Source organism: Podarcis raffonei, chromosome 11 (assembly GCF_027172205.1).
Source record: "Podarcis raffonei isolate rPodRaf1 chromosome 11, rPodRaf1.pri, whole genome shotgun sequence".
Taxonomy (NCBI): domain Eukaryota; kingdom Metazoa; phylum Chordata; class Lepidosauria; order Squamata; family Lacertidae; genus Podarcis; species Podarcis raffonei.
This window is the reverse complement of record NC_070612.1, coordinates 428,415-452,736: the sequence shown is the minus strand read 5'-3', so window position 1 is coordinate 452,736 and position 24,322 is coordinate 428,415. Positions and strand designations below refer to the sequence as shown.

The window sequence follows — 24,322 nt, the reverse complement described above, 5'->3', positions numbered from 1 at the left end:
CGAAGGGGGCAAACCAAGTCATCTGGGGGAAAGTAGTCGTGAGAAAAGACGCAAGAAACACCCTCAAAGCAAGCGGTGGCCCTACACCAGAGTGGCACTTAGGGACAGCGAGTGTCATGCCCTCCCACTCCCTGCCAGTGGCCAAGGATGAGGGGAGCTGGGCACCTGGAAGCAGTGGGGGCCTGTCCCATTCTGCCACCTGAGGCAGCAGGGGAACATGCCGCCTTCTGCTCCCTATGCCCTGCCCGCCCAACTGCTTCTGCCACCCGAACATGTAGAGGAGGAGGGCCTTCCGCAAAGCCTTGCTGCTTGTCTGCTCCTGTTCTGGCAGTGTTGGAAGCAACAGCATGGGCAGGGGGCTGTCTCTGGCCCTTCTGCCACCTGAGGAGGCTGCTTCACCTGCCTCACGAGTGGGCCAGCTCCGTTGGGGAGGCACCCCTTTGGCCACCCCCAGAGAGGCTGCTCTCTCCTTCTTGTGGGGCAATCAGTGCCCAAAGGACAGTGTGGGCCCCACCGACAAGCCCTGGCACATTCAGGAGCCCCAGAGGCAGCCTTGCCCCACTCCTGTTTGGGGCTGCTTTGCCCCCTCGAGTCCTGGTGCTGGGGAGCTCAGCACACAGCTGCCCCCAATTCTCTTTCTGTGCCCCTCTTGCCCAGCTCCAGGCCTGTCCAAGATTATAGGTCCATTGGCACCGCTGGCATATCAGATGGTCTTTCCAGCAGCCCTGGAGCCGACCAGGGGGCGACTCAGCTCCTTGTCATGGATCGTGGTGGTTCTCCTCCTCCTTTCCTGCCATGGCATCCCATGGAGGAACCTTGGAATGTTACTGGTGAGGTGGGCCTGGGCAGGTGGCATGTCTCTGGCCGTGGGGCACCGGGAGAGGGACGCTTGCCCGCCCGCCTGCGCCCCTCCCCAGGCAGAGCGGCCCCCATCAGCTGGTGCAGACGCTGGTGACGGAGGCCCCCGCCCCGGGGTCCACCAGGCCCAGCTCCTCCTGTTCGTTGATGCACAGCTGGTAGCCGCAGCCTTTCCGGCGAGGGAGGGGGCCGGCCAGGCCGGGGGACTCGGGTTTGGCCTGGGGGGGCAGCAGGAAGCCCACGCTGCCGGCGATGAGCATGTGCCAGATGCTGTGGATGTAGAAGTAGTTCTCCTCTGTCTCCACAAAGGCGTAGAGCAGCACCGCCGAGGCCGCGATCAGCGCTCCGGGCAGCAGGTAGAAGGTCCAGCGCTGCCATGTGGGAGGGTAGCAGTGCCTCCGGCGGATGCTACGTGCCGTCTGCGGAGGAAGGAGAGGGGCCTCAGGACCAGTTCTCTAGGCCCCATACAAATAAGTTCTCTATTCTGTGTCCAGGGCAGCTGTCTGCCAGCTCCATCTGGGACACAGGATGAGACCCTATCTGCCCACAGACTGTCTCGCCAGAGTGGTGCATGCTCTGGTTATCTCCCGCTTGGACTCCTGCCATGCGCTCTACTTGGGGCTACCTATGAAGGTGACCCGGAAACTGCAATTAATCCAGAATGCAGCAGCCAGACTGGGGACTGGGAGCGGCCGCCAAGACCATATAACACCGGTCTTGAAAGATCTACATTGGCTCCCAGTACGTTAACAAGCACAATTCAAAGTGTTGGTGCTGACCTTGAAAGCCCTAAATGTCCTCGGTTCAGTTTACCTGAAGGAGCGTCTCCACCCCCATTACTCTGAGGGCCTTCTGGCGGTTCCCTCCCTGCGAGAGGCCAAGCTACAGGGAACCAGGCAGAGGGCCTTCTTGGTGGTGGCACCCGCCCTATGGAATGCCCTCCCACCAGATGTCAAAGAGAAAAATAACTACCAGACTTTTAAAAGACATCTGAAGGCAGCCCTGTTTAGGGAAGCTTTTAATGTTTAATAGGTTATTGTATTTTAGTGTTTTGTTGGAAGCCACCCAGAGTGGGTGGGGAAACCCAGCCAGATGGGCGGGATATAAATAATAAATAATAATAATTATTATTATTCATGGATACAAACGTGAGACGGACAGGATTTCAGGGGCCATAACCCCACATATGTAAGCCAGCCAGAAATCTTTGCCAAGCTGCCCTGCCTGCCCCCAGCCCTTCTGGCAAGAGGGCGAGCAAGCCATGTCCCTACTCACCCAGGCGACGGCCATGATCCCTAAGGCAAAGAGGCTGGGGCCCAGGAGGTTCCAGAGCCCGTGTCGATCCAGCTGCAAGGCCATGGAGAGCAGCATGGCGCCCAGAAGGTACAGCACCTGCCCGGGGGAGAAAGTGGGGGGCTGTGTGAGTGGGGCGGAGGAACCCTTTGGTGTGGATGCTGAAGATGCACAGGTAGTGAAAGGGTTAAAACCATGTTGGCGGGGGGGGGGGGAGCCGAGAGGTCTTCCAAAGATGTGGGGAGGAATGTCCTGAACTGGATTCTTCCTCTGTGCCTGAGAAGTTGCTTTTTGCTCTGTCCAACTACAGTGGTGCCTTGGTTCTCAAACGCCTTGGTTCTCAAATACTTAAAACCCGGAAGTAAGTGTTCCGGTTTCCTTCCTAACGTTTTTTGGAAGCCAGACATCCGATGCTGCTGTCGGCTATTGTTTCCATGGTGCCTGCACCAATCAGAAGCTGCTCCTTGGTTTTCAAACATTTCGGAAGTCAAACAGACCTCCGGAACATATTAAGTTTGGCACTTTTGTTTTTGCTATTTATTTTGCATTTTTGTTTTTGAGGCTTTTTCAGTTAATTTGTTTTTGTGACTGTGTGGAACCCAGTTCAGCTACTGACTGACTGACTGTGTGACTGCAGAAATGGATAAAAGCCCCCCATCCAAACAATGACTATCACCTGTGCAGGTAAGGGGGGGGAGTACTGTATTTGTCCATGTATAAGATGCCCCCTATAAGACGCCCTGGCTGCCTCCTCTCCTCTCCTGGTGAGGCTTGTGGGATGTTAAACCCAAGAGCCATAAAGTACAACATTCCTAGAGTGACCATGCTTACACATGGGGAGTAATGTTTGTCCAGCCAGCAGGTAAACTTCCTGTTTCCTTCTGGGCTGGGACAGACTTCCTCTGCATGTGACTAGAGGTGGGCGTGGCCTCACCTGTGCAGGTAACGACAACAGCACAGGGCAGGGCAGCCATCTCTCTCTCTCTTTTTGACTTCATGCATCGAAGAAGCAACATCTGCTTAGCCAAAGATGCTTCCAGCCAAGAGAGGACAAAGGGACTGTCTCCTTGAGAGATAGTTTCCAGATGTATGTTACTTTTCTAAGCTAAGTCTGCCTTCTGGGATCCTATTGTGAACAGAATGATGTGTGAGTAAACCTTTTTATACTCTTATAGAAGACTGTGTCGTGTCTTATCTTTTATGAGGGAATAAGGGGGAAATACCAGAACAGTTATTAGAGAGGCTTTAGCGAGCGTGAGCTAATGCATCCACTGCGAGTTTAAAAAGGGGAATGTTACTCTGCTAAATTGTGAACTTGTTAACACAAGTTGGAAAGGCTATAATCAGACAATATATCCTCTCCTGCATCCCTGAACATTCCCACAAGGCTCCCCCCTTCTTCCAAGGAAGCCCCCCGCCCCCCAGCCACATAAGTGGCCCCACTGGTCCTGCCACAAACACCTGTGACTCACTGTGGGCACCCCGCGTGGCACTGGCCTCGCAAGGAAGCCCTTCCCCTGTCCTTCTTGCCAAGCTTGTTGCAGATCATAGAATTGTAGAGTTGAAGGGACCCCAAGAGTCATCTAGTCCAACCCCCATAATGGCGGAATCACAGCTAGTGACTCCCCACACCTTTGGTCACCTCACCTGCTTAATGACCATCTGGAGGCGGGCCATGGCAATGACGGTGACCCAGACGGACATGAGGGACCCCAAGAAGTCGCAGAACTGCAGCACGTCGTAGTCCATGATGCAGAAGACCACGATGCCCGGCTGGTCACAGGCGTGGTAGAACTGGAGGGACGGAAGAGGGAAGGGGCAGCAGAAGCTGACTTTTGTCACGCAAAAGCTCTGCGGGACTTTCAGGTGCCACACGGCGTCTTTGCTGTTCTCGCTTCACGCGATGCCCTGACAGGGTCTGCGCTGGCACTGACTGAGCAGGAGAGCAGAGGCGGGGGGGGGGTTGGGCAGTGTGGGAAGCACAAGGGAAATGCCAGCTCCCCATGTGAGAGTGAGGAAAGTGGCTGGGAAGTGGCTGAACATGAAGCAAGCTGTGAGGGCCCACCAAGAAGAAGGAAAAGAAGAAGAGTTTGGATTTGATATCCCGCCTTTCACTCCCCTTCAGGAGTCTCAAAGCGGCTAACAATCTCCTTTCCCTTCCTCCCCCACAACAAACACTCTGTGAGGTGAGTGGGGCTGAGAGACTTCAGAGAAGTGTGACTGGCCCAAGATCACCCAGCAGCTGCACGTGGAGGAGCGGGGACACGAACCTGGTTCCCCAGATTACGAGACTACTGGTCTTAACCACTACACCACACTGGCTCTCAGGAATCCAGGAATCCTCTTCTCTCATTGCTTCGAAAATGAGGCTGCAGAGCTGAAAGGCGTCCCAGGAACAGGGACAGAACTAGCTATTGGTGAGGTTGGCAGTGCCAAGGCTGCAGGCCCAGGGAGGGCATTGCATTAGCAGCAGAGGCAGCAGGCCCTGGCATTGCACTGCTCAGCTCAGGTGCCAGGGAACTTGCCCCGCTGAAGCAAGAGGGCTATGGCGCCATGAAGGTTGTTAAAACCAGGAAAAGGGGGGCACTTGAACAACTCCCCAAAAAACCCAAGTCCCCACCACAGACTCTAACTAAGGCCTGGACAATGACCATTGACGCAGGCACCATACATACACAACAGAAAATCAGTCCATAAAATGGTAGCAATAAGCAGATACCATATATCGTACTCTTGACAATCCAATGTAGAAATCGCCAAAATTCAATGGCTTGACCCATTTCCTTGGTTCCAAGGGCTCATGACTTCTCTGGAAGAGGGGAATCCAGGTCTCCCCTGCCTCCATAATCCCTTCAGTATAAGGTCACAGCCTCCTTCCGCCTCCACAAGGTGGGAACTTAGCCACACAACAGGAGGCACAGAAACCCATCAGGACGGTGGATTGCATCCTGATACTTTCAAAGGAGAAGTGCAGGAAAGCCTTGCAGCCAGGGAGATGTGTGAAAACCTTTATTGTTCTTTAGGAAAGAGGGTAGTTAAAAGGTGTCAGGACCTGGGGTTATTGACAGGGGTGGGGGATGGGCGCAAGTTTCTACATGCCAAACCCTCCTACTCTGTGATATATTTGTGATGTATCGATGATGCTGTTGAAGAATGTCTTATGGGAAATTCGGAGAGGTCTTAAAAGTTCACACAACCCCATGCTCAGGGTTCTTACTCCATGTGTGTGTGAACTCTGCTGCAACAAATAAAGATCCGGTCTACTGACTGCTGTTTGCTTCTTTACTTGGCAGGAGATTCCTTCTTTCGCTGACCAGGAGAAACCCGTGGGGGGCTGCACCCCAACAAGCTGGGCAGTGGAGCAAACCTGCACCCAGAATTTTCCCTTAACAATGTGCACAGGAGCTGAGCTGCGCTTTCCTTGAGTGTAAGTGCTGCAGTTTTGCTTCATTTTAACTTGGCTGCAGACTCCTTTTGAACCTGACTGATTTCTGGACCCACAGGGCTAGACCCTGCCGAAGCTGGGTGATAGGAATTTTGAGGTCTTAGACATATGTTAAATGTTCCTAAGTGTACCAACCAAGCACGTACAGAGATCAGCACAGGAAGACTGACCTGAAACCATTTTGATTCCCAAACTGAGCAAATGTTTTCTCTGCAAGGTCAAAGGAAAATGGAAAAGCCTCCCCATTGTCTTTTCTTCACAAATCCTGTCTTAAGGACACATTTAAGATATGAATAGGGTGTGAGCCTGACCTGGCTCAGGAACTAAGTATTTATCATTACAAAAGAGTGGCCAGGCTCCCCAGGCAATCCAATCAAGTGACCATTAAACAGGTAACCTGGCAGAAAGGAGGTAAACAAAGCACGCAGATTTCTGCTGTAGACTGCCCTTTCTGTGATGTAGGTATGATGTATCTGGGGAGTGGCCTTATGTTACACCCCTTCTGTGATGTATGTATGATGTATGGCGGTGTGGTCTTGAGCTCCAGGGCAGGGAATTTAAAATGTCTATATAAGGCCTTGCGCGCCATTGTTCTGGGTTCCTCCTCCTTTCCTGCGTGTGAGGGGAGCCCCCTGTTGCAACAGGTCAATAAAGATCAGGCTTACTAACTGCTTTGCTTCTCAATATTCTCTGCTTGGCCTCTGTTATTTTCTCCTACCAATAGAGAACCTACATAAGGACTCTATATGGGCTCTTGGATACCCCATAAGGGAAAAGGGCAGATTTTGTTTACAACAGCTGGGAAACCCCTTTTGCAGGGGTACCCCAAGTTTTATTGCTCTTTAACGCGTTGGGGCTCAGTGTCGTGCAGTCAGTGGCCTGGGGGACTAGGCTGGTCCCCTCAATGTTCCCAGTAAACTAGAGTATTAAGGCCTGGCGCCTCCTTCCCAAAACCCAGGAAGCTTCTGCTCGGCTTTCGGGCAGGAGGTGCAATCCTCTGATTGACACACAAACCCCCCAATTGCCTTCACAAGCGTCGCCTCTGGGCCTACCTGTTCCCCTCCAACCAGTTTCACTGCATGCCGCTGTTGGGGCTCCTGGCAAGACCTCTTGGGCCTGGACCGCCCATCCCTCCTGCCCCCTGCCACTCACCGTGGAGAAGAACATGGTGAAGATGTAGACAGCAGCCTCCAGGATGTAGTTGCTCCGGACAGCAATCACCACCGGAGGCACAAACATGAGGTTGCTGAGGCAGAGAAGGAGGGTGGAGAGGAGCTGGAAGCCATAGGAGAAGGCGGCTGTGTTGTCGGTGCAGCCCCAGCCGCTCCAGCCTGAGAGAGAGAGAGGAGTCAGGGCTGGCAGCCACAGGGGGGACCCAGAACAAGAGATGCTGCCCTTAGGGATTGTTCTTAGGTAAATAAGGTAAATAAGGTATACTATTCATTTCATCAAATCTTAAATTTCAACTGAAGTAACTCATAAAGTTCAACAAACGAGCAAAGCAGAAGACCCAGTGGATCAGATCATTCCATAGCTGTCAAGCGTCCCTTACTTGGCGGGACAGTCCCTTATCCCAGCGCCATGTCCCGCTGCTGTCCCTTATTGATGAGGCTTCGTTTGGCTGCTAGCTGGGTTTTCTGCCTTTGGCTCAGAGGGGCTCAGAGGTTGAACATACCTGTGCCTGGAAAATCCCTTATTTTGGCTGCTGATCCTTTATTTTTGAGGCTGCTGGTCCCTTATTTTCAAATCTGTAAGTTGACAGCTATGGATCATTCTCTAGTCAGTTCATGCGTAAGGTCCATCTGTGCAATAGTGTCTGGGCTTCATCAGTAAGTAAAGCTCATATGTGATATTACAGGATGGCGAAACAAGGCCAATATTCTGGAAATCCTTGTCTTAGACTCTGTGAAAGGATTCTGTAACAACCTTTTATGTAGATTGTTTGGACCTTATGAACAGACAGGTGGAATAGACACTATTACACGGATGGACCTTATGCATGAACTGACTAGAGAATGATCTCATCCACTGGGTCTTCTGCTTTGTTCGTTTCTTTACATTATGATTTACTTCCGTTGAAATTTACGATTTGATGAAATGAATAAAGGTAAGGGTAAAGGGACCCCTGACTATTAGGTCCAGTCGTGGCCGACTCTGGGGCTGTGGCGCTCATCTCGCTTTACTGGCCGAGGGAGCCGGCGTACAGCTTCCGGGTTATGTGGCCAACATGACTAAGCCGCTTCTGGTGAACCAGAGCAGCACACGGAAACGCCATTTACCTTCCCGCCGGAGCGATACCTATTTATCAACTTGCACTTTTGGGCATGCTTTTGAACTGCTAGGTTGGCAGGAGCAGGGACCAAGCAACGGGAACTCACCTGTCACGGGGATCTGAACTGCCAACCTTCTGATCGGCAAGTCCTAGGCTCTGTGGTTTAACCCAGAGTGCCACCTGCGTCCCTGATGAAATGAATAGTATACCTTATTTACCTAAGAACACAGCCGGTTACGTCTCGCGTGTTCATTATGCTTTATGTGACCAGAGGTTGTTCTGCCATTAGGGATTGAGCCTGGCACCTCCCACTGAGCTGTGGCCCTTCCTTCTCCTCCCGGGCTCTGGGGACCGGGCAGAGCGGGCAGCTGAGAGGATGGCGGCATCGCCCGGCCTCCCTGGGGTGGCAGGTGGGCCAGGCTCCCCGCTCTGCAACCCAGACTCCCGGAGCAACTCACCCGCTTTGCACTCGCAGGCCGCATACAGGTAGTTGTTGGTGCGCAGGAGCTTGCACTGGCCGTAGGGGCCGCAGTCGTTAATGCAGGGGGACAGATAAGTGCGCAGGTAGACCTCGGCCGTCACGTTGCCACAGGGCTCCAGTCTGTCAGGGAAGGGGAGAAGGAAGGCAGCTGAGGCTGGGGCAAGGGATCCAGGAGCACTGCAGGGTGCCTGTGGGAAGGGGCCTGAAAGGGAGGGAGGCTGTGTGGTGTAGGGGTTAGAGTGCTGGGTTAGGACCTGAGAGAAGAGGGTTCAAATCCCCACTGGGTGCCTTTGGAGCCAGGCGCTGCCTCTCCACCTCAGCTACCTCACCAGCTTGTTGTGTGAGGATTAAATGATGAGTGGGGGGGCACTTTGCGGGGGGTTGGACTTGATGGCCCCCCCCCTCTGGGTCCCTCCCAAGTCTACAATTTGATATGCACTTTGAGGCCCCTGGAGAGAAAAAGATGAAATGTTTTGTAATGTGAAATTATGATGTTGATTTATAAATAAGAATGTGATTTCTTAAGGTGATTATAGATAAAGAAGTGATTATGGGAATGCGAAAGATATGTTATAGGCTACAGGGATGTCAGAAAGAGAGGTAGAAGGAAGTCCAAGCTCACTTTGAGCAAATAAGATGATGTGAATATGTGTATTGAATTAAAATGTAATATGGGAAAATTCAATAAAAATTATGTTAAAAAAAGAGATGGACTATAAATGCAACAAACGAGCAAATGGAAGAAAGCCTTTGCAGAAGAACGGGGGGGGGGGGCAAAAGTGTTGAAAGAACCCTCCCCCTTTCTCCGGGCCCTTCCACCCCGCCCCCTAGACAAGGGTCAGGTCTTATTCGTCTTGCAGGTGTCGACCCCAAGCCCAGTGGGGTGCAGTGGGGCAATTCTGCTTGTGATGACAGCAAATGCACACCCGGATCCCACTGGGGTGGGGGCAGAAGTGGCTTCAGAAGTGGCATTAAGCCCCCCCCCCCATGTGTGTCCCTGGAAGGAACCCCCCCCCGTTCCAGCCAGCCCCTGCTGGAAAAGAAGGAGCCTTGGGGGGAGGGCAGGGGGGTCATCGTCCCTCCTGCTGGCAGCCTCACCCACGGTCGGCAGCACAGAGCATGCGCAGACTCAGGTACCAGCTCCCAGTCTGGGGGTACGGGATCCGCAAGCGGGTCAGGGGGGCCGTGGCGTTGATGGACAGGAGGTACCCTGCCAGCAGCTCTGCCAAGGGAGAGGAAAGCAGCAGGTGAGCCCGAAGGGTGGCCCAGAACGTCACCCGCTGGCCACCCACCCACCTTCCCCGCCTGGCAGGGGCTGCTCCCCTTCACTCTGCAGGGAGCGCAGCCCTGGCAAGCCACGGGGCTGAGGGGAGGTTAACCTGGCCTGAGCCTTACCTGTCTCGCAGGTGACTGAGGAGTTCTCTTCGGACGCCAACGGGACCTCGTGATTCAGGCAGGCAAAAACGGTGGCGTTCTCCCCTCGTAGAGAGGACTGTGGAAAGAGACGGCAGCCTCTGATCTTACTGAGTTGTCAAATGCGCCATTGGGCTACTAGCCACCTGGGCTAGTAGATGTTATAAGAAAAACTACTCCTTTTCCCTTATGGGTACCCGAGAGCCCGTACAGAGTCTTTATTAACTGTTGTAACAGGGCCCCCCACTCCCCCCACGCAGGGAGGGAGGAGAGGAACCCAGAACATTGATGTGCAAGCTCTTATATAGACTTTTGAGATTGCCCCCCCTGTAGCTCAAAACCACCCCCCAAAACACCATTCATACATCACAAAAGGAGGCTGTCCCCAGCAGAAATTGGAGAGTGTTGCTTCTCTCCTGTCTGCCAGGATACCTGATAAGGCCTTATCTGATTGCCTTTTCTGGGTAGCCTGGCCATTCCTTCGAGGTGGTAAATACTTAGTCCCTAATTCTCTTGTGCATAGAGAGTGTGCTCAGCTGAACACATACTTGCCAGGCTGTATTTACAGGGAGATGTAAGCAGCCCCTACAGTCAAAAGACCATTGGAAAGCTTTCCCCTTTTCCTTCCTCCTTGCAGAGAAATATTTGAGGTCCATTTGGGAGAGTCAAAATGGCTTCAGGATTGCTCTCCTGCACTATTTCAGACACGTGGCTTGTATACTTTGTATGAGTTTGCCTTGTACATTTATGAACATTTAATTTTTATATATAAGACCTTAGAATTCCTATAACAAAGCAACCAAGAGCCCTCCCCTCCGCCATGGATTTGTCTCATATATATATATATATATATATATATATATATATATATATATATGAAATGTTCATAACTGCATATATAAACCACATGTCTGAAGCAGCACTGAAACCATTTTGACTCCCAAACTGACCAAATGTTTTCTCTGCAAGGTCGAAGGAAAATGGAAAAGCCTCCCCATTGTCTTTTCCTTCACAAATCCTGTCTTAAGGGCACATTTAAGATATGAATAGGGTGTGAGCCTGTGACCTGGCTCAGGAACTAAGTATTTGTCATTACAAGAGACTGGCCAGGCTCCCCAGGGTATCCAATCAAGTGACCATTAAACAGGTAACTTGCCAGACAGGAGATAAACAATGCACTCAGATTTCTGTTGTAGACCGCCCTTTCTGTGATGTAGGTATGACGTTTCTGGGGGTGGTCTTGGACTCCAAGGCAGGCAATTTAAAATGTCTATATAAGGGTGGGCACACCTGGGTTCTGGGTCCTCCTCCTTCTCCTGAGTGTGAAGGGGACACCCTGTTGCAACAGATCAATAAAGATCAGGCTTACGAGCTGCTTTGCTTCTCAGTATTCTCTGGTTGGCCTCTATTATTTTCTCCAAGTCATGGAGAACCTACAAAGGACTCTGTAAGGGCTCTTGTGTTCCCCATAAGGGAATAAGGGCAGATTTTTGTTTATTACAACGCCATTGGGGTTGGGGCCATGGCGGGGAGCGAATTCCATGTTCAGCCTCAGCACCCCCACCCTCCTGCTGGGGCCCCACAGGCTTGAGCTCCCCGCTCCCCATTAGCTGCTTCCTTGCCAGCGCTTCCCTTGCCCCTGCCCACTCTGAGGTCCCACAATCCGAGGCCCCCCCCCCCGGAGACTCACCACATTCAGCCTGAGCTCCAGGTTGAGGGCTCCTCCGCTGTCCAGGATGGGCAGGAGGTTGATGGCAAAGATGGCCGGTCGGTCGGGGGGCACCGAGACGTTGGGGCCAAAGAAGATGTAGAAGTGGACGGAGAAGGTGTCCAGCTCGTTGCGCAGGGTGGGGCGGATGGGGCGGCAGCACTCGCTGGCCGCTGGCCCTGGGCTGGGTGCCGGGCGCTGGGTGCTGTTGAGCACAGAGGGGGGCAGGACCTCTGCCAGGGGCAGCCCCCCCATGGAGCCAAAGGAGTGGGGCATGTTCAGGCTGGAGCCAGGCAGCTGGAAGAGGGCGCGAACCAGGCCAGTCCGAGAGCAGTCTGGGGGGGGAGCAGAAGAGGGGCAGGTCAGGGGACAGGTCTGGCGGGGCCCCCTCACCCCCACTAGGTCTGTCTGTCTGTTTGTCCCCTCCCCTGGCTCCCAGACCTCCCAGGCTCTGAACCAGCGCTGGGCAAGGGCCCCGAACGCCCCCCCGGCCTTGCACTGCTTGGAGATTGTGGTGAGGTGTAATGGTATTATTTCAATGTAATAATAATATTATAATAATTTAAAATTTATACCCGCCCATCTGCAGTCAAACCAGCAATCCATGTTTTGCTAGACAGGCACATGATAGGAGCTGAAGCTCACAGAGTTTTCCTGTAAGTTTGCAAGAGGAACTGCGTGAGAGAGACTCCCGCTGTGCCCTGACAGGCACAGAGCTGTAGATATTCTCCTTACCTGCAAGGTCTCCTCCTCGCCTCTTCACCACCAAGCCAGAAATGTGAGGACATCTGCTAAGTCTGAGTTCCAATTCAAGCTAGACTTAAGGATGCCTTGACCATTGTAAGCCTGTCTGAGCAAAGCTGCGATATCTGAGTATTCTGATTACAGGTAGGTAGCCGTGTTGGTTTGCCATAGTCGAAACAAAATAAAATAATTAAATTAAAATAAAATAATTCTTTCCAGTAGCACCTTAGAGAGCAACGAAGTTAGTTATTGGCATGAAGAAGTGTTCATGCACAAGATAGGTCATGCCAATAACTAACTTAGTTGGTCTCTAAGGTGCTACTGGAAGGAATTTTTATTATTATTATTATTATTATTTTAATTGTTTTATTTTGTTTTGAGTATTCTGAGTAAATGTTATTTGCACCCTCCAGGACAGTCCTCCTCCTCACCCACCCCGATTCTTCCTTAGCTGAGGATTGAAGGAGCCTCTCTTGTTCCTGCTTGCAGATTCCCAGGATGCCTTTGTAGACCCCCCCCACGCCTGCTCTGCCCCTCCTGCCCCAGTTCCTCCCACCTCCCAGCCACCCAGCCCCTCGCTCACCCTTCAGCTGCACCACCAGCTGGAAGTTGACGTTGGTGGCCACTCCCAGGTACTTCTCCACCAGGATGTAGTACCAGTTCTGCCAGAAGGGGAGGTCCAGGGCCAGGCGGCAGGTGGGGCGCCCCCGGCAGTCCAGAGCGGTGGAGTTGTGCAGGGGGGGCGCCTTGCCACGCACTTTTAGCCACAGCGGGCAGCCCTCCCCGCTCTGGTTGGCGCCGTGGCAGTTCCTCAGCTGCACCAGCACCCGGGATGTGTAGCTTGGGATGAAGACCCTGGAGAAGGCAGGAGGAGGAGGAGGTTGGTTGGTTGGTTGGTCCAAGGATCTAAAGGGCTCCCACCCTGCCTGTCCGCCCTGGCTCTCCCTTCAGAGAGAAGCAAAGCGCCTTTGAGCCCCAGGACTCATTCATGGGGGGGAGGGGGGCTCTGAGCCAGGAGGAGCTCATCCCAGGCTGCCTGCAGGGGGCCAGCCCTACCATGAGGCCGTGTGAGGTGGCTGCCTCAGGTGACGGATGCAGAGGGGCAAAGAACAGACTGCTGGGTGTGCACCATGGGCTGGTTATGCCAGCCTCGGTGGAGGAAGCTGCTGGCCCACTCCCAGGGAGGAAGGAAGAGTCAAGGGCCAGTCTGGCCAGAATGGGGGGGGGGCATTTCTGCATTGCCATGTGTCTGGCACTGGCCCCCTCCTGCTGCGCAAGGAAAAGTGGGGCTTGGGGAAGAACTAGGGGGCAACTCAGGAGACCCTCCCTCGGCTTTTCTTTAGGGATGCAGTTCCAGTCCTTGAGACTGCAAAGTGTTGAGTGTTGGGGGGGCAGGATTACTGGGGGGGGCACCTCAGGAGCCTGCAGCACCCCTTCCTCTTTGCCATGTGGACTTCCAAGGAAAGGCAAGGCTGAATCCAGCAGGAAGGCTGGGACCTGCGTTAATTGATTATGAGAATCAAGCAAGTCTTCCTGCTGGTGTCCCACAGCATGATTAATTATGCAAATGAGGTCACTCTTCATGCAGATGCACCTCTAGCATTATTCATTAGGCAAATGGGGTCACTCTTTGTCTATATGCCCCTCTAGCATTATTAATTATGCAAATTAAGTCACTCTTCCCATAGGTGTCCCTCTGGCATTATTAACTATGCAAAGGAGCTTATTCTTCCCATAGGTGCCCCTTTAGCATGATTAATTATGCAAATCAAGTCGCTCTTCCCCTGGGGACCCTGCTAGCATTTTCCCTCCTCCTCCTCTTCCCTACAAGCAGGGGCAGGGCATCTGGGGGGGGGCGGCGCTGTCTCCTTTGCGCACTCACTTGTACAGCAGGGAGCGGTTGTGGGGGGAGAGGACGTGCTCTGTCACATAGCCGGGGTACAGCACCCCAATCCCCACCAGGCGCTGGACGATGAGCTGGGGCTGGAAGAGGTACTGGCAGTCCTCAGCGAGGCCCTGTTGGCGGGGGGGGGGACACACGGTTAGAAGGGGGACCCCCAGCACCCTCAGTCGGGCGAGTGGCCCAGATTCACCACCAGAACTTTCAGGAGGACTCCCCCCCCCATCAAGCTGGCAGCCAGGCGCCCCACCCCCAGCAAGCTATAGGTTGCCCAATCACAGCAGCACAGTATTCCCCCCCCCAAGCCTGCTCCCTGGTGATCAGCTGTGATTCCACTGGGCTGCACCAATTGCCCCTCTCCCTAAACCTCCTGCACTAATTATTTTATTTTATTTATTTATTTATTTATTCATACATTCATACATACATACATACATACATACATACATACATACCCTGCCCACCTGACTAGGTTTCCCCAGCCACTCTGGGCTGCTTCCAGCAAAATATAAAAATGCAATATAAAAATACAATATGTGGGTAGGTGGAGGCCCTGTGCCTAAGACGTTGGATGCTTGGTTGTCGTGGGGCTGGCTTGGAGCTGGGGCTGCAGGCAAGGAGTGGCCCAAGAGGGGGCTGGAGGTTGCGAGTGGGGCTGGGCTGCTGGCATTCATCCCCAAGAGTCGAGCCAAGATGAGCTGGCCTTGCACTGGGCCAGATTCCCTTGGAGCTCATGGGCGCTCCTTCCCTGGAGGTTTCCAAGCCGAGGTTGGGCGGCCGTCTGTCAGGGATGCTTTAGTTGAGATGCCTGCATCCAGGGGGTTGGACTAGATGACCCCTCGGGGTCCCTTCCAACTCTATGAGACCACTTGTCCTCACAGCCCAGGGCTTTTCACCGTGACTGCTTGCCGCATCTCACTGCTTCAGGTCTTCCCCAGCCCTAGTCAAGAGACTCTCTTAACTGAAGGAAAAGCCTTAATAAAAACTATTTAACAAATAAGAATGAAGGAGTCACCCTCACCTAGGGCCGGCCCACCCACGAGGCAAGGTGAGGCAGCCACCCCTTCCCCAGCCCAGCCCTGGCTGGCCAGCCGAGAGGCTGAGCCTCTTCCTCACCTTGACGGAGATCTTGCCCTGCTCTTTGGGCAGGTGGGCAGCCAGGAACCAGTCCCCAGGCAGGGGGCTGGTGATGTTGAAGACGCCTGTGGTCCGGTTGGGCAGGGTCCAGGTGAGCGTGAGGGCAAAGGAGCCTGGCACAGCCGTATCCCGGGGGAAGTGGGTGTGCAGAGGGTTGATGACGGGGGGCGCCCCAGAGCGGAAGTACCTGGCAAGGAAAAAGGGGGAAGGTGAGCAGCAGAGCCTGTGTGTGTGTGTGTGTGTGTGTGTGTGTGAGAGAGAGAGAGAGAGAGAGAGAGAGAGAGAGAGAGAGAGAGAGAGAGAGAGAAGTCAGGGGGATTCGGGGGGGGGGGATGGAGAAAATAGGGGGTGGGTGGGTGTCTTTATTGATTTATTCCATCCTGTGCCCAGGCCAGCAAGCTACAAAACAGCAACAGCAACACATTCAAAACTCAAATGAGGGGTGATTGAGTCATAGACTTCTAGAATTGTAGAGTGAGAAGGGACCCTGAGGATCATCTAGTCCAACCCCTGCAAGGCAGGAAGATGCAGCTGTCCCATACGGGGAATCGAACCTGCAACCTTGGCATTCCTAAACCTCTCTTTTGAGTTGGGGAAATCTACCCCCAGTGTAGCCCCAGCAGATTCCTGTCCAGCCTCTCTCTTTTGGGGGGGGGCTCCCAGGACAGAGTCTCCAAGCCGGCCACGGCCCCCTTGACAGCCCTCCCTATGGCCAATCTAGTCTGAGGCAAGTACAGTCCATCTTCCCCTCCTCCTTTCCTTCCCAGAAACAGGTGCTGGACTGCTTGCCATCCCATCAACACCTCCAGCCAAGCTTCAGGCCATCAGGGCTGCTGGGGGCAAAGAGAGTGTTTGGGTGCATTCATGCTCCCCCATGCCTGGAATAGTCTGGGAAATGTTGTGGAAGCTCATTCCCCTCTCTGTCCCATCTCCTTCCACACTGGGGGGTTGCAGAACCTCTGCTGCAGGTTTGCCTGACAGGCAATGCCAAAATGTGACAGGTGGGCCACCCTGTGACCCCCGCCCCCATTGCCATGCATCCATCTCCTCTGCCCCACCCCCGGCCTGGCCTGGCTTCCCCCACCGTCAGCCCCTGTGGGAGGGAGGAGCGGGACCCTCCTGCCGGAGAGGGGGGCTGGTTTCTTCTCCCCCAGGCTTGCTGGGGACTTGGCAGGAAGTGATTTTCCATCCTCTTCCCCCATTTTCTCCTGCAGGGAAGCAGATGGCGATGGGAGGGGTAGGGGAGCCTTGGAGAAGCAACCATCGCTTCTTTCCTTCCACTTATTCTTTCGAAATTTCATTTCAGTGCTGGGTTATTAATATTGATCTTCAGCATCGTGGTCTGTGTGTTTGTGTGTGCGTTTGTGTGTTTGTGCTCACGTCTCTGTGTGTGCGGCTTGGTAGGGAAGGAGCAGGAAGGTGACTCATGCGGAAGATGGTTCCCTATCTGGAAATCTCAGGAAACATTCCAGGCAACAGATGGTCCACTTGGCCAATGCCTCTTCCACCCTCTGAGGCTGGCCGGAGATGCCCGCCAGAGCCACCTCTTTGGGGCAAGCCATGACCACCGAAGAGGCCCAAGGGTGCTTCAGGTCTATGGGGTGGTGCCCAGGTCCTTCCCCCTGCCTCCTGCTGCACAGACGTGGTGAGACAGCGGGGACTTCTCCTCAACAGAAATCTCCTTGCCATAGCTATCCATAATATCTGTAGATTCTGGTATATAGGACGACTTGTTAACCCTGGAAAAGAGGTTAAAAAGTCGGGGGTTGTCTTATAAGCCAAGTATGGCTGCGGTGGGTGGCAGGCTCCGCTCCGCTCCGGGAGGAAGCTGCCCAGCAATGCTAAGCCGGCTTCGCTGGGCGGCTTCCTCCCGGCAGGGAGACCACCGCCCACTGCTGCTGCCCAGCGAAGCTGCCGAAGTGTATAAGATGACCCCCAAATTGACAGCTGCCAATTTGGGGAGTTGTCTAAAATGCCCAGTCGCCTAATACGCCGGAATCTACGGCACCATATTTTTCGCTCCATAAGACACACTTTCCCCCTCCTAAAAAGTAAGGGGAAATGTGTGTGCGTCTTCTGGAGCGAATGCAGGCGGGAGGCTCTGCTCAGCGCTCCCTTTAAAGAGTGCGCGGAGCGTGTGTGTGTGGCTCTTGCTGGCTTTTCCCCGAGGAGGGCAGCCCATCAATCCCTTCTCCCTCCTCGGGGAAAAGTCCCCAAGAGCCACACACACACGCTCCGTGCACTCTTTAAAGGGAGCACTGAGCAGGGCCTGTGTGCGGCTCTTGCTGGCTTTTCCCTGAGGTGGGAGAAGGCTCGGCTCTTTAAAGGGAGTGCTGAGCAAATTCAGAATATTTTTTTGTTTTCCTCCTCTAAAAACTAGGTACGGCTCATGGTCCGGTGCGTCTTACAGAGTGAAAAATATGGTGGATCACTGCAATGCATTGTACAAAGGGCTGCTTTTGAAGTCTTCCCAGAAACCTTCATTAGCCCAGAATCCTCACTGGGGCAGCTTGAAGGGCTGGGCCTCAGCAGCCCCACTGGCTTCAGGTCCTTATCCAGGCTCCATCACCTTTCAGACCATAGCTTGGCCTGGGGGTCCCTCAAGGACTCTGTCCCCATTTGTGCATTGAGAGCCTCATCAGAGACATTTCTCCAGGTGCCTCCACCATCAGAGAGGAGGGCAGCCTTCCCCAGACAGATGCCCCACCTGGTGTCATCCGCTGCCTTTGACATGCATTTGCCATTTCAAAGTTTGATGTGCGTCTCTTAAATATTGTAAACTGCTTTGAGACCCGAGGTGAAAGGCTGCTTCGATTTCATGTTTCAATAAAATGAAATGAGCAATAATTTGGACTACACAGAGAAGAGTTTGGATTTGATATCCCACTTTATCACTACCCTAAGGAGTCTCAAAGCAGCTAACATTCTCCTTTCCTTTCCTCCCCCACAACAAACACTCTGTGAGGTGAGTGGGGCTGAGAGACTTCAGAGAAGTGTGACTGGCCCAAGGTCACCCAGCAGCTGCATGTGGAGGAGCAGGGAATCGAACCCGGTTCACCAGATTACAAGTCCACCGCTCTTAACCACTACACCACACTGGCTCTCACTACACCACAGAGTACAAGGTTCCCTCGCTAGGAGGGGGAGGGTCTGCCCCATTCTGAGCATTCCCCAAGAGATCAAGAAGCACTTGGCTGTCCATCTGACCTCAGGAGGGATGGCATGGCAGGGCAGGCCTGGCTAGCAGATTTCAGGCTCATGAACCCTCTCCAATCTCAGTGCAACATAGACACCACAGGAGGATGCAAAATGAAGAGGCAACACCCAACTCTTTCTCCTGGAAGCAGCCGGGACCCTGTCCCAAACCCAGCACTGCCCACTCTGGGGAAGCTGTGGGCACAGGGGCGGCAGGAGGCTGAGGTCCCTCCCTCCCTCCTTCCCCTGACTCACACAGTGATGCTTCGGTCTGGGCACTGGTCCCCAAAGGTGCCCCCCTGCTCTTTGAAGGTAATGAGGTTCCAGACGGCCACAACCGTGTCCTCTGGGATGCGGAAATGGAAGAGCTCGATGCTGGTGAAGGAGCGGAAGGGGTTCAGCTTGCGGGGGGTCCGGGTGAAATAATCGGTGACGAAGAGGCCTTCTGAGAGAGAGGAGAGGAGAGAAGTGGCAACACTGGACCTCCTCAGAGTAGCCCTTCCTTCCCCCACCCTCTCTACCAGTCTGCACAGAGCACTCAAAATCCCATGTTCGCTAGGTGAGCAAAGGATTAAGATGCATGGAGTTTCCTGCACAGGCCCAGGCACTCTGAGGTCACTTCCTCTGCTTGTCCAGGTGGGAAGGGAAACAACAGGAATATCACTTTCTGCCACCTGAGGAACAGCTTCTTTCTTTCTCGTCATGCAGCCACAGGGAGAGGATACGGGGCCTGGGCACAGACACCATCTTTGATCTAAACCAGGCATAGGCAAACTCCGGCCCTCCAGATGTTTGGGACCACAATTCCCATCATCCCTAGCTACCAGGACCAGTGGTCAGGGATGATGGGAATTGTAGTCCCAAACATCTGGAGGGCCGGAGTTTGCCGATGCCTGATAAACCATATATTTTGTCATCTAGAAATCTGTTTTGCCTGACTTATTTCACTGTTATTTTCAGCTTGATTCACAACTGCAACTTTATGTGATTCAGCAATATTTTTATATTCTTACATTGCGGACTTCTGCGTTGTTATTTTGTTCAGAGGGATAATTGTAGAAAGTGACATAGCTTTGTCCCACGTTTCCGTGTTAACGTTGCAAAGGGTGGTATATTTTTAACTCTGTTAAACCAGACTCTAATCTTAAGTGAGTAAGCAGAAGGATAATTAATAAATAATATATCCTATTATACTTTCCAAATCCATCCCCCTTTATGTTGCAATGCCCTGTCCACGAGGCCAGCCCCTCTCCAGACATCTCTCACAGGGGCAAACAGTCAGTGAGCCCCACGCATTCGCTTTTCCAACCCTGCCAGGAATTAGGCCCATTGATCCAGCCCCTGCCCTACGCCCCTGTCTAGGTCAACCCCAAATGGCAGACCAAAGCTAGAAATGAGAATCTCTCTCACCCCCAACCCAGGAGAGGATCAATACACAAACCTTGTCCTTCCCAGTTGCTGCCCCTCCCACCACACCCCTTGTGCACCTGTGTGAGACGCAGCCATGAGCACGCTGGAGGGGGGGCCAACGCCTCGCTCCCCACCCAAATCTGCCCTCCCCCTTGGAAGATTAACAGATCTCCTTCCAGCTGAGAGAGAGAGGAGACTTTGAGGTCCTCCTAGGAGTTGGCCAGGCTGGTTCCCACCAAAGGTCCAGGTCCAGGGGAGGGCGCAAAAACTGCACCTCTCCACTCGGGCTCCTCTGGCGAGGGTGCAAGGCTGCTTAGGTGCACCTCTGCTTCTAGGGTGCAGTATTGACATAACCCTCAAACACCGTTTAGTGGAAGGAGACTTTCCTTCAGCAGTCCTCAGAGCAGAGAGCCTTCAGTCAAGCTCCTGCCCTGGCCAGCCACAAACAGCCTCCACAGATCACCTGTTGCCTAACAGGTGGGCATTGCCTGGCACTCCCTGCTCCGTCACCGTAGGAGCAGCCCAGAATCACTCATTTCCAGCAGGAGGAGGAACAAGCAAGAAATCACAAGGCCATCCTGTGCAGAGCAGCGAGATTTCTCTCCTACTCTGCAGAGGATGGAAAAAAACACGCTCCAGCTTCAGAAGTGAGAGAAGGCAGCAGCTGACCGAGAGAGGAGCCCCTGCCATGGCTGGTGTGTGGGAAGAGAGAAGCAGCATGGCTCTGGAGCGGCTTCCTTTGTTTTGCAGAAGACGGATGGGAACCTGCTTTGCTTCTCTCTGCAAGTGGGCAGCAAGGAAGGGGGAGGCCAAGACGGGCAGCTTTGCCTATGAGGCATTAGCAGCCCCAAGGAGCCCCTAAGAAGAAATACAGAGCCTGCTGCCTCTGACCAGGGGCCCAGCTGGTCCAGCATCCTCTTCTCATAGGGGCCAACCAGGTGCCTGGAGGAAAGCAGCCAGCAGCATCTGAGCACAAGAGCAACTCTCCCCTCTTGCAGTTGCAGGCACACGCGCTAAACCCTGTCGGTGGTGCCCACCCCTTTACCCCAAATGATGAGACAAGAGACCAGAGATGGGGTTCAAATTGGCCACAACTTGATTGCGCTTCAGAAGTGGGAAACTTGGCACAGGCCTTGGCAAGTCACCCTCTCCGCCCGTCTGGCTGAGGATATGCACTCTTCCAGGACAGCTCTTTGGGGAGTGCATTGCAGTAGTCCAAGCAAGATGTAACTAAGGAATGTCTCCATCTGGCCAGATCTGATGTCTACGCAAAAGCACTCCTGGCCACTGCTGGAGTCAGGACATCCAGGCTCAGGGCTCAGTCAGGGTGTTTATCCAAATGGCCAGCAACCCCCTCCTTGACCAGATGAGCCTGTCCTTTCCTTTCTCCTAGCCAGGACCTGGTTGTCTTGCCTAGACTGAACCTGAGGTGCCTCACCCTGCTCAAGTCTATTCCCAACATCAGGTGCTGATTCAAAACTTGGTTCAAATTCCTTCAGTTTAGATGGAAAGGAGGAGGAGAGTAAGCTTGGCGACACTGAACCCAAAAACCCAAAGCAACCTCACCTGTTGCCCCCTTTCTCCCCCCTCCTCATCCCCCTGAGTTTTGAACCTCCATCTGCACCAGCCAGCAGAGTCAACAGAAAAGAACTAGTTACAGGTAAGTAGCTGTGTTGATCTGCCGTAGTGGAAACAAAATAAAAAAATTCCTTCCAGTAGCACCTTAGAGACCAACTACGGTAAGTTTGTTATTGGTATGAGCTTTCTTGTGCATGCACACTTCTTCAGATGCACATGAAAGCTCATACCAATAACAAACTTGGTTGGTCTCTAAGGTGCTACTGGAAGGATTTTTTAAATTTTGTTTTGACTATGGCAGACCAACACGGCTACCTACCTATAACTGGAACTATGGAAGGCACCACACTGAGCCGCATGAAGAGAAAAGAACTGTGCAAGTTTTGGTCCAAGACAGCAGGAGGGCTTGAGGCTGGGCCTGGCTGCCTCAGTTCAATGGCCAAGGGGTGTGCCAATTCCCAGCAGCCGCTTCCTCAGGTAGGGCTGGGCAAAGCCTAGAGAGTCACTGCCAGGCAGTGCCAACAGCACTGAGCTGGCTAGACCGAGGGCCTGGCTTGGCAGCTTCCTAGCCACCCCCTCCCTTCTCTGTGAAGCACAGTGTACCTAGGTGATTTTATATAACAAACAAGGGAGCCTGGAGCCCCTTTGCAACGGCATTGCATCTGAATCTAGCGGCCTCTCCTGAGACCTTCTGCTGCCTTTAGGATACCCAGATTTGGGGAAAGGAGATCACAGGATGGCTTCTGAACTACCTCACAGCCACGATGCTGGCAATCCCTTTCTTCCCCGCTGGCATTTGCTGGGCAAAGGCACACTCCACCTTCTAGCTGCGAATGAGCGGAGAGCGGCGACGTGCGCATTCCAAGTCTCCAGAGAAGACAAAGAGGAGATGCCTTAATGAGGGCGATCCCCTCCAAGCCTGCAGGCGAGCGGCCTTAATGGGAAATCCCAGCAGGAGCTGCCCAGACTCCGGAGCCTCCCGGGGGCGCGGAGGAGACAGCCCAGCCCGGGGGCTTTGCAGGAGCAAAGGAGCGGAAGCCCCCCCCTCCCGGCCAGGCACGTCCTTGGCGAGGCGTGTTGGGAAGCGCATGCATGTAAACAGAGGAGGAGGCTCCAGCTGGATGCCCACTGCCCGGGGAGCGCGGTGCTTCCCTCCGAACAAAGCCCGCGCCTCGCACAGGGCCCTGGCTGTAAATCAGGCTAAGTGCTGTCAGCCTCCGCCATAAAATACTTTTTTGTAAGTTCAAGGGAGCACATATAATATTCTGCCAGCCATTTCCCTCTCCATGAAAATGATCTCATTATTCTTGCTGAAAGCCATCAATTACCAGGTAATTAAATGTCCTGGGATGTTAGTGACAGTATCACTAAATCTACGCCCGGAGTTATGAAGCCCGGCAGGCCACGGACGCCGCCGGCTCCAGAGAACGATCGGCGGGCAAGACCCAGGCAGGAGGGTGTCCATTAAAAATGGCAAATGTGCTCCCCCACCCCCGCGCGCATGACCTCCTATTTAACGAGGGAGGGGAGTAAGACCGGGCGGGGAGAGTGGGAAATGGGCCAGCGAAAGCGGCGGAGGCGGCAGTTCCCCAGCTGGGAGCCAGGAGAGGAAAGGCAATGAGAGCGCCGGGGGAGAGCCCTCGTGGTTTATTTAACCAGCAGCGTAATGACGGATAATTTATTCCCGTGATTGAATTTAGACGGAGAGGACAGGAAGGGGCCACCGAGGCTACAGACAAAGGGGACTCTGTGCGCGGGGGAGAGAGAAGCGATGGTACTGAGAGGCGGCTCGGAGGAGGACAAGGCGCTTGCCTGTCAATCTCTTCCCGAAGCCCACCTGGTCCGTGTGACTCGCACATCAGGCCAAAGGGAAGCTTAAGCCCCCGGGGCGGCCGGGGCTCCCCCCCCGCACATCCTTCGACCGCTGCCCCCTCCCTTCTTCCCGACCCGTGGAGGGTCTTTGCATCGCTCCCCTCACTGTAACGTCCTCAGGGCAGAGACCTGGCGCGCGCGCGGCTGCCCACTTGTTTTACTCTGGAAAACAACATTATTCATTAAATTTCATCCGAAGATCACAGGGCGGTTTACAGTATAAAACGCGAACTGCTGGTAACCAGTTTACAATTCAGAGGGACACCTCTGAGGCTTCCCTGCTCGATTATCTCAAAGCCTTTGGGGTTGTTGTTATTTTAGGAGAGGGTCTTAAATCCTTAGCGGTCGGAAAGTGGCGAGCAACTCCCCAGAGAACTCCCGGGTCGAGGGCAAACGGGGCCGGTCGGGCAGGCTGTGGCGACCCTCCCCCAGCCAGCTGGAAGGCAGCTCCGGCTCCCGGCCGCCCCTCCCTCCCTCCCTCCCTCCCTTTCAGCACCAGGGCGGGGGACAGCACCCCGGGCCTCCCAGCAGCGGCCTCTCTTTCAGCACCACGCCGCGCTCGGACAGCTCCCGGCCGCCGCGCCCGTTTCTCTTCCCGCGGGGGAGGCGGCCGCGCCGAGCTGGTCCCGAGCCTCCCCCGCTGCACGCGCGTTTCGGGGGGGCAAACCCAGGGCTCTCCCCTCCCCACTCACCGGCCGGGCGTCCCAAGCTGAGCCAGGCGAGCAGCTGGAGCAGCAGCTGGAGCCGCCCGAGAGCCGCGCGGCCCATGCTGCGCCCGGAGCCGAGCCGAGCCGAGCCGCCGCCGCCGCCGCCGCCTCCCCGCCCGCCTGGACGCTGGGGCTGCCGCGCTCCAACAACAGCAGCAGCAGCAGCAGCAGCAGCCATGACGTCAGGCTCAGCTGCCGCCCGGAGCCTCCGCGCGTCCCCCATTGGCCCGTCGCACGAGGCTGCCTGGGGAGGCCACGGCCCATTGGCCGCCGGAGCTGCCCGTCACTCGCCGCTCTGCAGCGCCGGCC

At 54.3% G+C, this 24,322-nt stretch overlaps 1 protein-coding gene across 4 annotated transcripts; it reads right to left on the bottom strand.

Moving 5' to 3' along the window:
• Window positions 1–859: 859 nt before the first annotated feature.
• On the bottom strand, window positions 860–24,104 carry TMEM8B (transmembrane protein 8B). 4 transcript variants are annotated; one of them, XM_053408940.1, is made up of 13 exons: window positions 23,999–24,104; window positions 18,702–18,891; window positions 15,231–15,438; window positions 14,097–14,230; window positions 12,798–13,069; window positions 11,453–11,805; window positions 9,745–9,841; window positions 9,448–9,571; window positions 8,327–8,469; window positions 6,749–6,927; window positions 3,799–3,945; window positions 2,134–2,250; window positions 860–1,277 (listed from the first exon to the last, which is right to left on the bottom strand). In XM_053408940.1, exons 1-13 carry the CDS (start codon window positions 24,072–24,074, stop codon window positions 933–935), a joined length of 2,385 nt encoding a protein of 794 aa, XP_053264915.1. In that variant the 5' UTR covers window positions 24,075–24,104; the 3' UTR covers window positions 860–932. The 4 variants fall into 4 exon arrangements, with proteins under 4 accessions (XP_053264915.1, XP_053264916.1, XP_053264917.1 ...); XM_053408941.1 differs by lacking the exon at window positions 14,097–14,230 and having other exon boundaries at window positions 18,702–18,821; XM_053408942.1 differs by lacking the exons at window positions 9,448–9,571; window positions 14,097–14,230.
• Window positions 24,105–24,322: the final 218 nt, after the last annotated feature.